This window comes from Carlito syrichta, unplaced genomic scaffold, assembly GCF_000164805.1.
Source record: "Carlito syrichta isolate Samal-C Ts95f unplaced genomic scaffold, Tarsius_syrichta-2.0.1 Scaffold273773, whole genome shotgun sequence".
Taxonomy (NCBI): Eukaryota; Metazoa; Chordata; class Mammalia; order Primates; family Tarsiidae; genus Carlito; species Carlito syrichta.
This window is the reverse complement of record NW_007217869.1, coordinates 14,821-31,898: the sequence shown is the minus strand read 5'-3', so window position 1 is coordinate 31,898 and position 17,078 is coordinate 14,821. Positions and strand designations below refer to the sequence as shown.

The 17,078-nt window shown below is 45.8% G+C and overlaps 1 protein-coding gene across 1 annotated transcript in view; it reads left to right on the top strand.

Annotated features, from left to right (window-relative positions):
• Positions 1 to 10,596, top strand: part of SRD5A2 (steroid 5 alpha-reductase 2) — a 19,995-nt gene extending 9,399 nt beyond the window's left edge. The window contains exons 5-7 of the mRNA XM_008052370.1: positions 4,499 to 4,600; positions 7,539 to 7,689; positions 10,445 to 10,596. Coding sequence (XP_008050561.1) covers positions 4,499 to 4,600; positions 7,539 to 7,689; positions 10,445 to 10,511 — 320 coding nt within the window. The 3' untranslated portion in view covers positions 10,512 to 10,596. The remainder of the gene's footprint in view (positions 1 to 4,498; positions 4,601 to 7,538; positions 7,690 to 10,444) is intronic.
• Positions 10,597 to 17,078: the final 6,482 nt, after the last annotated feature.

The following is a 17,078-nucleotide window of genomic DNA, read 5'->3' as shown; positions in this document are numbered from 1 at the left end:
ACCACGCCCTGCTGATTTTTTGATTTATTGTAGAGATGAGGTCTCGCTGCCCAGGTGGGTCTCGAACCCGCAGGCTCAGGCAGTCCACTCACCTCAGCCTCCCAAAGGCGCGGGATTACAGGCTGAGCCACCGAGCCCGGCTTCATTTAATTTTTAAAAGAATTTTCTGTAAGTGGGCTTGAGTTCCAGGAAGGCTCAATTCTTTGTACAGTATTTTGGCTCAACTAAAACTAGTAGGGCGGCAATTTATTCCTCTAACTATCACACATGGCATTCTGTCCATCCGTTGAGTTCTTCTGGCATCAGCTTAGTGCTTCTGGCTCCATCTTTCCACGTGTGTCCACTGGGCTCCCCTCTCCCTGTTTTAACTTCACCCTAGTCCACGCCACAATCACCTTTTGCTTGGTCTCCAACAACCCCAGAATGGAACTTTCTACCTCCCTCCTGTCCTTCAATAACTCATGGTCCACAGAGTAGTCATGGTGAGCATTTTGAAACACAGTGACCAGAGGACTAGTTGTGTGAATACCAGGACGTGCATGCCGCAAAGTGTTCTGTGATCCCCTAAACAAACAGAGAGACAAACAGACAAAACCGTGTACTCATGTGGAGATGACTCCAGGACATAAGGTTACATAAAAATAATTACATAAAGTATTCATGGGAGCATGCTGTGTATCTGGAAGTAGAATGTATACTATGCTATCGCTAATGTAGCCACGGGATAGAAAGAAAATGTGTGCGTGCACACAACTAAGAAAGGAAATATTGGCAGTATTAAAAAAACACATATGAGGTGGAAGGATTACTTAAGCCCAGCAGGTCAAGGCTGCAGTGGCCATAAGCATGCTACTGCACTCCAGTCTGGGTGAGACTCCAACTCAAAAAAAAAAAAAAAAAAAAGGAAAAAGGAAAAGAAAAAAACCCCACATATGCCCTTGTTTACGTTTGTTTTTTTTAAAGTTGAGATGTTTGAATTCCTTGTAGATTCTGGATATTAACCTTTTCCCAGGAGCACCAATAAGGGGAGAGGGGAGTTAGAATTTAGAAATCACCTATGGGGTCGGGCTCGGTGGCTCAGCCTGTAATCCCAGCATTTTGGGAGGCTGAGGTGAATGAATTGCCTGAGCCCTAGGTTCGAGACCAGCCTGGGCAACTTGGCGAGACCTCATCTTTACAATAAACCAAAAAATTAACCAGGTGTGATAGCACGCACCTGTAGTTCTGGCTACTTGCAAGGCTGAGGCGGAAGGAACGCCGGAGCCCAGCAGGCTGTGGTGGCTGGGGGTGTGCCACTGCACTCCATTCTGGGTGACAGAGTGAGACTCTAACTAAAAAAAAAAAAAGGAAATCACCTATGGGATACAATGTTCATTATCTGGGAAATGGTTCGCCTGAAACCAAATCACCACCACCATGCACATGCATGTGCATCCCCTGAATCTAAAATAAAAATGAAAAAAGAAAACCCCAAACTAATAAAACCATTTCTCTCTCTGTCTCAGGGTAAAGATAGCAGGGGGGCAGGCCGGGCTTTTCTCTCAATATAACTTTGGGCTTTGAATCATGAAACTTCATTACTCCACTTTAAAAAAATCTAAGTTGAGAAAAAGGTCCCTACAATTGAGAACAAACACGCCAATGTACCCAACTGCACATTCTATCATTAATATGCCCATGCAGGAAAATGACTTATGCCAGTCCACGGGAATACAACAGGCAGAGAAACAAGTTAGACACCTCCACGAGTAAGTGAGCTGGTGATCTGAGAGAAAGGGATGTCCAGAGGGACAGCTGTCTTGTCTCTTCAGCAAACCAGCATTCTGGAAATGAAAAAGAGGTCTGAGCTAGATTAAAAGAGGCTTACGGGACATAACAGCCAGATACTAGGTGTGGTCCTGCATTAGACTTTGGTTGGCATCCACCGCCTGTAAAGGGCATTTGAGGACATCTGAGGAAACAGGAGTGTGACCTGGATATCGGATGAGATGAAATCTAGAAGGAAGTGCACTGAGTGTTTACTAGTGGTCATTTCTGGGTGGTGGAAACAGGTGTCTTGGCTCTCTTATTTCTACGAATTAGTGTTTAATATTCTACACAACATATATATTTCTTCTGTGATAATAATACACAGAAGTGAGAGTCTGTTTCTCCCCTGCTTAAAACCTACCAGTGGCTTCCTATGGCGCTTAAAAATCCAGACCCCTCACCCGTGCCTAGAGGGGTCATTTGATGTGACATTCTGCTTACAATCCTGTCCTCACCTCCTCCTCTTATCCCGCTCTCAAGCTTTGGGTGCAAGAGCCTTGGCACCTGCTGGTTTCTCTGTGAGACTGCTGTCCTTGGATGTTTGCATTCTCATTACTCAAATCACAAGGCAGATGTCAAAGTTCCAGAAAGGCTTCCCCTGGCCACCCCATCTAAGGTAGAGATGCCCCCGCACCCTGCGTTCCTCTCTGTCTCATTACCCTACTTCAATTTTCTGCACTGCAAGGATCACGGTGGGATTTGTCCTTTGATTCTTACATGCTTTCAGTTTTTTTCTGTGTTCTTCCATTCCAGTGTCAGCTCTATGACCATAGACACCTTGGCTGTTGTCTCACTCCTGTCTCTGGTGTTTAGGACAGTGCTTGACACATTGTAAGCCCTCTGTGAATATTAGTTGAATGGATATGTGAATGAATGAACACATGGATGATCTTCATACCATCCTTGTGGGATGGAGGCTATTAGAATTTACATTTTATAGATGAGGAAACTGAGACTGAAGGAGGTAAAGTGACTTGTTCAGGACACACACACAGGCAGTCCACGGTTCCGCTTTTGTCCACTGCCCCGTGCATGCTGTACCTCCCTGGAAGCCTTTTCTTTTTCCAGGACAGTGACCTTTTGACTAGCCACAGTTGAAAACCATTGTTTTATATCATACCAAATATGGCAAGAATAGAGCTGATTATTTAAAAATAAACTGTTCCTGCTTTTGGGCTGATGCATCGAATCAGCACAAATGTGCTTTGTTGAGGGATGGGGTCGGGTACCTCTGTGGGGCAGTAGCTGTTTCTGGGCTGTAATGGCATCCATCAGGGTGCTGGACCTGGCGTCCCTGATCCTGGCTCTCCTCACCTAGACCAGGGTCCTTTCTCTCCCAATGGATGGGACACGTGGACACCCATTGGGATATATGGTTAAGTAAAATCAATAAGGCAAGGATGGGATCCACAGACACTGGGACCACTAAAGGGGGGAAAGGGAAGGAGGAGAAATAAGGCTTGAAAAAACACCCACTGTATACCAAGCTCGTTAGAAGCCCAAACCTCCTCATCATGCACTAGACCTGTGTAACAAACCAGCACCTGTATCCCTTGAATCTAAAACAAAATCAAGCCAAAAATAGAAAAAGGCATGAGCCTGGCGTGCAGTATGTCCCTTTCTATGTCAGAATGTCTGTGTGTGAGGTGGCCACGGTAGGTTGGTGTGTGAGCTGCCATGCACTCCACACAAGTGCGTGGCTTCCCTGGGAGTGAGTGCTTCTGTCAGAAATGCTCTCAGCCACGAGTCATTGAAAACCAACTCATAGTGACTGAAATAACTCAGGATCCGTATTTCTCACATAATAGGAAGTGTCTGGAGGCACTTCCTATCTCCACTGTCCTCAGCGTGTTTTCCTGTGGTCCTCTAGTTGGTCCCTTGGTGGTTGCAAGATCAAGGCTGTAGTTTATGGCATTACATCTGACAATGAAGGAAGGAGGAAGTAGAGGCACTGATCCCATCTGCCCCCTTTATCAGTAAAGCAAAAGCTTCAGGTGTGGTGGCTCACACATGTAATCCCAGCCCTTTGGGAGGCGGAGGTGGAGGACTGCTTGAGGCCAGGAGCTTGAAGCTGCAGTGAGCTACAATCAGGCCACTGCACTCCAGCCTGTGACAGACAGAGCGAGACCCTATCTCTCTCTCTCTCTCTCTCTCTCTCTCTCACACACATACACACACACACAATGCAAAAGTTTTCCAAGGAAGTCCCCAAGACTTCCCTTGACTTCTCATTGGCAGAATGAAGTCATCTGTCCACCTTGCAAGGTCCCAGCCTCTGTAGTGGGGGATGGCAGAGGAGAAGGGGCTGGATGTGGGTGTGAGACAACCAGCCCTAGATGGGCTATCTGTGAGTGAGCCAAGGGCTTGCTGCTAGACATTCATTCATTTATTTATTTAAATCTGGACAGCAAGCCTGCTCTTACTGTCCTTCTCCTCCCATCTGTTTCACTGATGTCACGATCACGGTCAGCCTCTTAGTCTAGGAAACAGCCCACCACTTCCTCCATCCAGAGCCAGGGCTCATTGGACCCTCCCCCCACCCCACTTTTTAAAATATCTCAGTTCCGTTCTTAGATTGAGGAATTGAGTGGCTTTCCCTCCATTTTTAGAAAAAAAAACTTAGCTTGTGAGAAAAATACTCCCATCTGGACACACGTTGTAACTTCTCCCCTCTCTCTTCTTTGCCAAGGTGTCTTCTTGTTTGTCTTGGGAATGGGAATCAACATTCAAAGTGACTATATCTTGCGCCAACTCAGGAAGCCTGGAGAAATTACCTACAGGATTCCACAAGGTAACGGCTCCCCTGCTCCCGCGCTCCCCACTCTTCCCTGCAGCCTGTTCCAGGCATCACACTGAGATGCAGAAGGAAAGGGCACAGGAGAGTGCAAGTGATATGCTGTCCCCCAGCTTGCTCCACACCCTGTCCCGCCCACAGCCCATCTGTATTTCTGATCTGAACGGAAGCTCCAGAGAACTGCAAGAGCCTTCCCATAACAGGAAGTGTCCAGAGGCACTTCCTGTTTCCACCATTCTCAGCGTGCTTTCCTGGGGTCCTCTTGCTGGTCCTTGGTGGTTGCAAGACCATGGCTGTAGCTTATAGCAGTCCATCTGGCCACTGAGGAAGGAGGAAGTTTGCCCCCTTTATCAGAAAAGCAAAAGCATTGGGAGGTTTGGGGAGGGTGGGAGTCTGCTACATATGTCCTTAAAAGGGGCTGAGATTGCCATGTGCAGAGCGTCCATCCTTAGGATGCAAACATGGATGAATCATGTGAGGCCAGCAAACCTTGTCCCCTCCAATTGATCTAGATCAGGCATGTCCAACCCGCAGCCTGCAGGCCGCATGTGGCCCAGGACAGCTGGTCATGCAGCCCCCAAAATCTTTTAACATCCTGTGTTTTTTAGCATCTGTTTTCTTCATGACCTCATAAGTAGTCCCGTTTGTGAAGCTCACCATCACGCCTTATTCATGACATGGCTTTTTGGCAGCACACACATCTGTGAGCAGCTGTTTTCAATGATGAAAGATGCGAAGAGCAACATTTAAACAAACATTTCTGACGAGCACCTTGAGAACTCACTAAGAATTGCAGGCACTTCCATTGAACCAGATACTGAATTAGCTTTACAAAATGAGGTCAAATTTCCCACTAGTTTTATATTGTTCTAATTTTTCTAGACTTTGTAATAAAACAATAAAAAAGAGGTAATTATGTATATACCCTAAATGTAGTGTACAATTTATATGTGACCCAAGAAAATTCCTCTTTACTCATTGTGGCTCAGGGAAGCCATAACCTGGACACCCCTGGTCTAGACTTAACTGAGTGCGTGAGTAGGAGTAGTATTGTGTATGCCTGCCACTTGTGTACTCTTGAAGTCCTGGAGAGCCATATTTACTTAATCAAAAGCCAGGATGGGAGGCCTTACAAGACCAAGTGCATTTTTAGAGATAGAGGTGTGGAGTATTTGCAGTCCTAACTGTTCTCAGGGTGTGAGGTTGACAGATTTAAGCAGGATGGAGTGAAACAGTCTAAGTGGTCCTTCAAAATATTTAGGTGGGTGTTTGATCAGTGGTTCCCACCTTTTTCTGATGTAGATAAAACCTTTGACTGGCATGAAAAAATTTCTTAAACTATAACATGGTGTTAGCGCAGATTACTATCCACTGATTAAGAAATTAATGACAAAGATGCTGTAAATTTAGTAACACATTTAAATGAATTGGAATGTTGTCAATATCCTAACAGTATCTACTGTAAACAAAAATAACACTATAGGCTGAGATGTGCCATTTATTGTATTTTTATTTTATTTTTTTAAGAGGTGGGGTCTCGCTCTGTCGCCCAGGTAGGAGTGCAAATGCATGAGCGTAGCTCACTGCAGCTTTGACTCCTGAGGTCAAGCGACCCTCCCACCTTAGCCTCCCAGGTATTGGAACCCACAGATGTGAACCACTGCTCCTGGCCCCATTTGCTGTCTTCACAGACAATTTACAGACCCTTTACATGAGCTCAGTAGTTCCTCCAAGGTGTAGAGCATTGTACACCTTGAAACCTGCTGGTGTCTCTCGGGAACCACTGACACAATGTCATCTACAAAGAGTCAACTCTAAAGGGCTTTAATTTTTTAACTATCCACTCCATAACTAGAAAAGTACAGAAGAGCAGAGAAAGCTCCTAAAAGCCAGATTACCAGGGTTAGTTTCCAACTTTTGAGTTATGATAATGATTTTAAAACAAAATATTTTTATATAACTATAGCAAGAACAAAATTGTTTTGGTTGAAACTTCCCCAGTTTAATGTGGGTCATAAAATTTGAGTGTGGATATATTAACATCATTAGAAATATGCTGATTTCTAGATATAGTTCGGACAGAGGGAATACCTGGTTGGATAGAAAACAAAACAAGTAAAATTGATAGAAACAGACCTCATCAGTCTCCAGCAGGATACACACCTATGCCTCTACGCTTGGCTTTAAACTTGAGAATTTAGTGCTTTGCAGAAGTGGGGTGGGGGAGGGAGCAGATTCCCAATGAGAATCTAATAACTTTTCCCATCAGCTCAGATATTATTCTTATTGTTATTATCATTATTATTTTGAGTTGAGGTTTCACTCTGTTGCCCAGACTGGAGTGCAGTGGCATGATCACAGCTCACTGCTGCTTTGACTTCCTGGGGTCAGGCAATCCTCCCTCCTCAGCCTCCCAAGTAGCTAGGACTATAGGAGTGTGCCACCATGCTCAGAGACAGGGTCTCACTATGCTTCCTATGCTGATCTCAAATTCCTGGCCTCAAGTGATCCTCCCAGTTCAGCTTTCCAAAGTACTAGGATTATAGGTACAAGCCACCACACCTGGCCCAGTTCAGATTTTTACCATTTTAATGTAGTATGTGATTTCACATTGCATGACTGTGCACGTGAAATACGCTGGCCGACAGCATGGGTGTTCAGGGAAGGCGTGGGAAAGTAAGAGGTGGCTTGAAAATCTTCCTTAATAGAATGAAACAAAAGCCAGACCTCCCGAACTTCTTCCTTGTTGTCTGGTAGTTGTTGAAGATTTGGATGAAGCCCATCAATGCTCACAATTCCAGAGTGTTCTAAGGGCAATGGCCACTGTTGCTTTACCCCCCTTATACCTGAGAGAATTCCACCAGAACACGACAGGAGATTTAATGTCGCAGTGGCTCCATTCTGTGGGTTGACTTTTTTATTCTTCTGCATACAGGCGGCTTGTTTACGTACGTTTCTGGAGCCAATTTCCTTGGCGAGATTGTTGAATGGATTGGTTACGCCTTGGCCACCTGGTCTCCCCCGGCACTCGCCTTCGCATTTTTCTCACTCTGCTTCCTTGGGCTGCGAGCTTTCCACCACCACAGGTAAACGCTCCCATAAAAATGGCATCCTCCCAGTGACTTCTCTCTCCAAACAGGCTTTTAGCAGGTGGAGTCAGACTTAGAAAGCGAAGATGTTTATTTTTGTAAGAGAATATGAATACAACGATTTGGATGAAGCCCTGACTTCTAGGGCTTTTATTGAAGTTGGAAGTTAGTTGGATGAGAGCAGCTATCATAAACATTTTTTCCCCCTCAGAGCCAAAATAAGCCCATGTAGACAGCTGGGGAGGTACTGGGGGCCTCACTGAAGGAGCCTTCCTAGTGGAAAACCCCTGTCCCCCTGGGAATGAGATGACCCAAACTCTGCGCCTTCCTAGCCGGCTTGCCTGATGATGGGTAGTGCTTGGTGGTAAGCTCTGGATGAGAGTCCAGAGGCCAAGAGGCAGCCTCCCTTTTCAAGCATTCAACTCAGTTCCCTAGGGCCTCATTTCTTAATGTGTGCTCCATGGGTAGGACTTCCCAAAGCCTCATGGACAGTTCTGAACCACAACAGGGTGGAAGAACCTGGGAAAAGCACTAGCCCGGTGCCCACGTGGCTGTTATATTTGGCCACAAGATTTGGGGCTGACAGTTTAGCCCCGGAAACTCCAGAAGGACGACTTTCCCTAGAATACGTGTGATGCGGGGGCTAATGCCGGTACCCCCTCCTTTCCTGACTCCCCCATTCCATGAATCACAGCCAAGGCCATGGCTGGGAAGGTGGGACGAGCCATGGTGTGTGGGGTGCCATTTTAGGAGTTGCCCCACCTGCTGGGAGTGCCTGTTATTGCAGTTTAGAAGCTCCCACTTGACCTTGATCTCTAAAGCTCCCCACCACCACTCACCTGGGTGGGCTGAGGACAAACGCATTAGCTGGTAGTGAAAGGGCATCCCGGTCAGTTGCGATCAGGCTTTACACCCGAAGTTGAACTCCAGATCTTTCCTTAAAACGGCTTCTGTGGCAAGAGAGACAGCTGCGATTATTGGAGACAGAGAGGGTTTGGTTCCTCAGAGAGGCTGGTCTTGGCCCTGGGTCCCAGGGGACGCCTTAGGCGTCTGTCTCCATGTCTTAGTCTGGCTAGATGACTTACTGCATAGTTTGGAAAGCTGTGCCCAAGTTGAGCTCTTCTTGGGCTATCCCGTTGGGTCCCCTCCCCGCTGGAAGCTTTTCTGTCCTCTCAATAAACCCTGCTTTCTCAAAAAAAAAAAAGAGAGAGAGAATGAGTTCTTTTCTTCTGAGTAGAATTTGCAAGGACAGTGGTTCAGAAATGAATGAAGAAACCATTGATCACCTGTTGTGCCTCTTCATAGACTGGCGGGGAGGGTGGCAAGGGTTCCCAGCCCAACAGAGAGGCACCACAGTGCTCAGCCCTTCTTCAGGCAGAGAGGGAATGGGAGGAGGGGGGCATCACCCAGCACTTGGAGGGGCCCGGGAAGGGTACTCGGTCAGGGCAGGGCCAGCAATCCCACCAGAAGTTTCCAGCTGGTGCAACAACAAAATCCAAACCGAGGCCTCATCTTGTGATGTCAGACCGCCCAGAGGAGGGCCAGAGGGCGCCTTTTTTATGGGGCAGACAGGGCTTTGTGAAGGCCCTCATAAAACCAAGCCTGGCACTCACCGGAGGGGCGGCACCAGACCTCTCAGATCACAGCACTGAAAACCAGCCACCCCTTGGAACATATGCTTTGTCTCCTAAGTCAAACTAAGGTACTTTCACTGAGTGCACTGTTTTGTTTATGCCTTGAGAGCTGCCGGCTCCGAGCTCTGAGGACAGCCTGGGAACTTGAGGAAGAAGGCCTTTTACAAGATGCATTCGTCTCCTCCGACTGCTGGAAAAAATTACACAAATTGGGTGGCTTAAGATGACAAATCTCTTCTCTCAGAGTTCTGGAGACCAGAAGCTGAGGAAGTCAAGTGGAGACAGGGACGTGTCTCTGCAATGGCTCTGGGGAAGGAGTCTTCCCTGATTCCTGCTAGCTTCTGCGGTGGCTGGCCATTCTTGGCTTACCGTGGCTTCTGATGGCATCATGCCCGTCTCTGCCACAGACTCCACATGGCCTTCTCTCCTGTGTGTCTCTGTCTCTTTGTCTCTGCTCCTCTTCCTTTAAGGACACAGTCATATTGAATTAAGGGCCCACTCTGCTCCAGTATGACCTCATCTTAATTAATTATATTTGAAATGATGTAAGTTCCAAAAACAGCTTACCTTCTCAGGTACTGAGGGTTAGGACTGCAACATATCTTTTGTAAATTTAACCCATAACACAAGGTAGTTGGCATCCCCAGGCCTCGTGAAGAGACTTTTTCCTGGATCATTGCCAGTTCTCTGGGATTATCTTTGCCCATGGTCTTTGGGATCTTTGACTCTCTATATTTCTCAGCTGAATCCAAATGGGCACTTCTTTCTGGATATTCCGTTTTTAAAATTCTGGCAAAATATACAGCTCACAACATTTACCACTTTAACCATTTTTACACGTTGAATTTAGTGGCTCTATTTCCAGTCATGATGTTGTATAGCCATCACTACTACCCTCTGGCTATTACCTTTTATTTCTCAGCACCAGAAGCTTCAACATTGACCAGAGATAGACTATAGGTAGGAGAAAGAAGATGAATAGATGACTGTCTGGAGAGTCAGGCCCTGGGCAACCGTGGGTTGACTTGTAACAAGTAGCAAGGATTTCTGCCATGGTTTACGTCAGCTACTCGTAACTGTGTCACGGCACTGACCATCCTTCCTTTCTTGTCTTTTAGGTTCTACCTCAAGATGTTTGAGGATTACCCCAAATCTCGGAAAGCCCTTATTCCATTCATCTTCTAAGAAACCCAAAGAAAACAGGAACTAAGCTCTTACAATACCAGTGAAAACTGTCAAGCTGCTGAAATCATCACTGTCATGGTGTAATGTTCTTCCCAATATGTATATGTACATATGTATATAAAACCATGTATCTCTTGGTGTTTCATCAGCTGACCTGGGGATTCTGAATGTTGCCTGCTTACAGCTTCCTCCCATCTTTTGGGGATTCCTATCCTGATCTCCAGTGGAAGCTTCAAAAAGTCCCCTTCCAAAGAGAGACATTTGCTTCCTCTTAGAAAGTGCAAAAACTTTCCCTGCTTTTTCATTGGGTAATCCAAGTGCATGTAGCTTGATACCCATTCTCAATAAGGTGGGGTAGCTCTGTAGTTAAGGATGTTTTGAGTTGTGGGCAGTGCTGCTGGAACTTGTTAAAGGTAAACATTGTGAACCCATACAGAGCTGCAGAGTTTAAATTCTGAAGCCACATAGACTCAGAGCAAACCCAGTCCAAAGTGAAAGCCCAATCATGTCTTAATGAGGAAAGATGTGAGATTATTAGGCAGACTTTTAATGAAGGAGCCCTCGCTTCATGTTGCTGAAAAGGTACCGGTGCTCTGGCCTCATTTCAAATGTGTGCAGTGTCTTAGGTGATGAGTACTTCTGTCTTCCAGAAGATTTCACATCCCCCATTGGAGATAATGTAGCGTAACCTGGAAAGCTGGTATGGGTTTTCCTGAAGGCCAGGTTTTAATGATCACAAGAGAAAGACAAGACCCTGGACTGCTCCTGAGAGAATGCAGAGTGTTTTTACAATAGACATTGTGACTCTTATGTTTTTGGAAACTGGTGGGAATATACAAATAATTAGAAAGTATCAAATAAAGGACATTAATGATGAAAATTCCATGCTTCATATCTTGATAAGATGTCTACCACAGAGTGCAGTACAGCACTGAGCAACTTGCCTCTTCTGGGATTTCTTCATCATGGTCCTCAGGACATGTTCAAGAAGATGTCACCTAGGGGTAGCTTGTACATCAACTCTCAAAGGGCTTGAGGATTGGGGCTGAAATTGCAGATAAAGGGGCACATCTGGGCAGAAAACCTGTTTGTTTGCTCAGACACATAGTTTTCTTTTTTTTTTTAAACATTCAAAGTTTCCAAAATTTAAAAATTAGATTTCTACATAAAACTCTGGCTTCATTTAAAAAGTTGGAGGAGGACAGGTGCGGTGGCTAAAGCCCGTAATCCCAGTACTTTGGGAGGCCGAGGAGAGCGAATTGCCTGAGCCCAGGGGTTCGAGACCAGCCTGGGCAACTTGGCGAGCCCTTGTCCCTACAATAAATAAAAAATAAGCTGGGCATGGTAGCGTGCACCTGTAATTCCAGCTACTTGGAAGGCTGAGGCAGAAGGGTCGCCTGAGCCCAGCAGGTCGAGGCTATGGTGGTCGTGAGCATGCCACTGCACTCCAGGCTGGGCAACAGAGTGAGACTCCAACTCAAAAAAAAAAAAAGAAAAGAAAAAAGAAAAATACATAAAAAGTTGGAGGATCTGGTCGCACAGAGTCACTTCTCCCGTAGAAACTGGGACTAGAAGCTCATAAGCATTTGAGTTTGCAACGTCTTGGGGAGGGGTCACCCTAACACGGGTGCCGAGATCACAGACTCTCTAAGGAAGGGGCTGAATACTCGCATCGCGGCCGGAATACATGAAGGTATTTGTCTCCTTGGGCCTAGGTTTGTGGAAAGCATTGGCGATATTCAGCAGACCCTTTTGAGGAATGAACGTCGTTCTTGTCCGACGTGCAACAGGTATAGGACGTCACCACGTAAGACACACGGGACACTTGCAAGGTCTGAGGATGGCGTAGGTTACTGAAACATACACATTGTAATCATAGTAATACATGTTTCTGTTGTTCATTAAATACCTCTCAAATCATGCATGCTAAGTAATTTTGTTTGAATTAAAAGATCCTGGGACTTCTGGAGATTTGTACAAGGTATTATGCTGTGTGTTTCTCTGTCTGTGTCCCTTCCCCTTCCCTGTTTCTTTTCTTTCTTTCTTTCTTTTTCTTTTTCTTCCTTCCTTCCTTCCTTCCTTCCTTTTGTTTTTAAGTATTGTTTCCTTTATTCATGTTGTCAATGTGAAATTAGAGGCTGTGAGCTGGATATAAAGACATATGACTTACAGAACTTCTCCACCGCCGCTCAGAACTCCAAGTGCAACAAAAGTGCAGGGACAGGTGCTAAGTCTAGACGCCACACCTGGTGTTCAGGAATACAGGGGGAGTGGACACAGCCAAATCCGTCTTCCAGGGGAGCTTGAGCTCTTTGAAGTCAAAGACTTGCACTTCTCTCTGTGACACTGAAAACCACCTTTCTTAAGTCCTTCATCTTACAACCAAGTTAGACATCCAGGCCGGTCCTTGAAGTACACTGTGCTCTGTAAATGGCCACTGCTGTTGGCTCAGGACTTGCAAGCTCAGGACAAAACTGCTCTTTGGTCATTTCATTTTTTTGCTACGAGAGGGTGCTTTTCAAAAAGGTCTTACCCAACTCGGGCTTAATTAGGTGATTGACCTATTTTTTTTTTCATTAACCAGTATTTTTTATTATTGTTTTGTGGGGTACAGTTAAGGGTTAGGTGTACAATGACGTTTCATTCAGGCACCCTGTAGATAAGAAGTGTTTTCCCATCCCCCGACAGATATTTGCTACTGTTAATCCCATCCCCCTCCCCCCCTAGTTTCCCAGTACCATCAGTCATTTTCTTATAGTATTGCATTGGATGTTCAAGGTCCATTATATGAGTGAGAACATGTGATATTCGGATTTTTGTTTTTGTGAGAGGTCACTCAGTATTATAGACTCTAGTTCCATCCAGGTTGCAGCGAAATTCATGATTTTGTGATTGACCTATTTTTTGGAGGAAAAAAATTCAACCCTGTTATTCTTTCAAGTTAGCATGGTCGTGGACCTTATTAATTTCAATAAAGGTAGTATGAACCCCATGAAATCTTATATCTTCCCCAGAGAAAAGCAATCTAAGTGTCCTAGGGCCACTGTGTTCCCCAGTTTACCTTTGTTCAGGGCTGGAATGTGGGCGTAGTGTAAATTCAGGAACGGTCTGAATGTGTGCTCTTCTCTAGACATGTGTCTTCCCATTTCTCCAAAAACTAGAGTACAATAAAATTGTGGTCAATTGAGGTTTCCATGGAGTGTTTTTTGGTTAAGATCATATCACAGCATCTTAGCTAACAGCATGTCCCATCTCATCCTTGCTGAAGTTTTCACAGAGGGATGCTTTCCTGCTGGCCTTGTAAAATAGGTTGATTTTTGGGCAATCCCCTTGGGTCCCCTCCCACTGTGGGAGTTTTTCTGTCCTCTCAATAAATCCTGCTTTCTAAAAAAAAAAAAGAAAAATAATATGTTGAGCTTTTTGTGTGTTTTTAGAAATTACACTTCAAGAGCTGATGCAGGCTGGCACGATGGCTCAAGCCTGTCATCCCAGTGCTTTGGGAGGCCGAGGTGAGAGGATTGCCTGAGTCCAGGGGTTCAAGACCAGCCCAGGCAACTTGGTGAGGCCTTGTCTCTACAATAAATAAAAAAAAATTAGCCAGGCATGGTGACGCGTGCCTGTAGTTCCAGCTACTTCGAAGGCTGAGGTGGAAGTATTGCCTGAGTCCAGCAGGTCAAGGCTGCAGTGGCTGTGAACATGCCACTGCACTCCAGCCTGGGCGACAGAGTGAGACTCTCACTCAAAAAAATAAAATAAAATAAATTAAAATAAAATAAAAGAGCTGATGATGCAGACCTCAGACATAGCTAGTCTCACCCCTTCACATCTCAGATGGAGACACTGAGACCCACAGCATTTGCATGCCTACCAGAGGTGGTCAAAACAGCTGCCTCATCTTGTTCCTTTGAGGGTCAGGACTCTTTTTTTTTCAACTTAAGGCACAGCTGCAGAAATCCATTTGGATTTCATGGAGCTCATGCAGGAGAGAAATAGCCAGAGCTTAAGCTCTGCTCCATAGGTCAGATGGACACCTACTGTCCTGCACACATTTGTGTGTCATCTGTCTCTGTGGGACAGAGACTAAGGGCCCCGGGAGAGAGGGCCTTCCCTGGCAGGGTGGACATCTTCCTTTCCTGTGTCCTGACTGCACGAGCCTGCCACCTTCTCCATTCTCCCAGGGAAAGAAGCCCTTCTGAGAGGGAGAAGTGGCTCTTCTCAAAGTCCATTTCATAAGAGGAGACGCTGTTTAAACACAAGCCATGTGACCCTTGTCATGAGCCCCTTTGACAAAATGGCGGATTTTCTCTCCTTGATGTAGCAGAGATGACATTTGTGCTCAGTTTGGAAGAGGTTTCAAGTCACAAATTCCCCTTTCTCCCCGACACTGACCTACTTAAGGAACAACAGTGGTTCTGCTGTATTCTTAAAGGAAATTAAGAGCTCTCATGAGAAATATGCAATTAAACGGTGCTTTAGATGGTTTAAACCCTTTCAGGAACAAATAAATAAACGTATGGTTTTACAACCCTATCGTTTTACAGTAGTCCTCATGATTTCTTGTGGTTGCCTCGCGAAGAAACAGGGACCAGCTCTTAGCAAGGGAAGGGATAGATCCATGAAGAGACATCTCCTTTCCTGCCTGGTCTTCTGGGTCTCTCATGGACTGTGGGCTGAGGTCCAGGTGGGGCGAGCAGAACTTTTCGAGAAGGATCCTTTAGAGAAGGCTGCTGTTTGGTGCATAGCTTCTACACTACCACATGGTGAAAGAAAGAGGTGTGAGCTATTTGGCAATGCGGGTACTCTGACGACTTCATAGCCCCTTGAGTGGATTCATTTTCTAAGTAAGAGCTGTGCTCATTCTGTCTACAAGTCCACCCAATTGTGGTCTTAAAAGGTTCTGTGTTGTTTCTGTTGTGCCTCTGTTCTTTCCACCAACCTTCACTCGGCTCTGGATGGACGGAATAAATTATGGGGGAAGGTTAAAGGGTGCACCAAGTTGTCAGGTCCTTTATTCCTGTCCTTTTTAGGTTCAGGGTTTGGTTTTGCTCAGTGCAATCAGAATCTAGGTTCTTTATAGGAGGGGTGTCTAATATCCCTCCCCATGGCAGGCTGGCCGGGAGGAGGAGGAGGAAGAGGAATAGGATTAGGGAGGGAAAACAGAGGGAGGTGGGAGTGAGTGAGGGGTCTGAGGGAGGCCGGCAATAAGTGAGACTAAGGGCCCTGGGAGAGAGGGCCTTCCCTGACAGGGTGGGCGTCTTCCTTTCCTGTGTCCTGGTTGCACGAGCTTGATCCATTCTCCATCCTCCCAGGGAAAGAAGCCCCTCTGAGAGGCAGAAGTGGCTCTTTTATAGCCCATTTCATGAGAAGATGCTGTTTAAACACAAGCCATGTGGCTGTGCCTAACAATACATGCCTTGGTGGTTTTTTGTCAGCTCACCTCGTAAAGATGGTTTTAGGTCTGCGTCGCAGTGACACTCGTGAGAAAGAGGTGAAGTGACTATGCCAACTTTGCAGAGGCCAGAGGGGAGGGGGGGGCACATGGAGAGGAGGAAGCATGGGTAGGGTTTTCCCTTTTCACCATCTTTGTTTTTCTTCACACCAGATGTACCCCACTCCCACAGAAGGTTTCTTCTTATAGGGATGCATTTTTTTTCAACATTAACTAGAGAGAAACGCCATAAAATCAGTGACATTTTGTCAGTTCATTAATGCTTTAATTTGATACAAGTTGCCTTTCAGATATTGTTTCTTTAAGAAAAATTATCTATGGTGGTTTATAACAGGGCCAGGTGTGGTGTCTGCAATCCCAGCACTTTGGGATGCTAAGGCAAGAGGATTTCTTGAGCCCAGGAGTTTGAGACCACCCTGGGCAACATGCAAGACCCGTTTCTACACACACACACACACACACACACACACACACACACACACACACAAAATTAGCTGAGCATGGCGGTGCGCACTTGTAGTCTCAGCTACTCAAGAGGCTGAGGTGGGAGGATTCCTTGAACCCAGGAGATGGAGGCTGTAGTGAGCTATGATTGCACCATGTACTCTAATCTGGGCAACAGAGTGAGATCCTACCTCAAAAAAACCCTAAAATCCAAAAGCCAAAATAAGCTATTTAAAGATAAGTGGAGGTAAGGAAAAATAGGAGTAAAAAATAAAAATAAAGTCAGAGACAAAGTCAAAATGCAAAAATGCACGCCAGAAGGTCATGCACAGTGGCTAAGACTATACCTAAACTGGGTGCTGAATCTTCAAAGTAAAGAAGGCAATGATCAGTTGCTGAATTCACAGCATCCATAAAAGAAGACCAGATTGACAAGGGGAGCACCCCATCACGGAGCTGAGACTTACGATAAAACTGCTTGCTGTGTGATGTGGGCAGCTCCATTCATGAGAACATCTTTGCAATGAGTACAGCGGCTCTGTATCATGTAGCAAGTTTTGTATCACGTCCTCCCACAGGGACAATATTCTTTTTTTTTTTGTTTGTTTGAGTTGGAGTCTCACTCTGTCGCCCAGACTGGAGTACAGTGGCCACTCCCAGCCACCGCAGCCTGG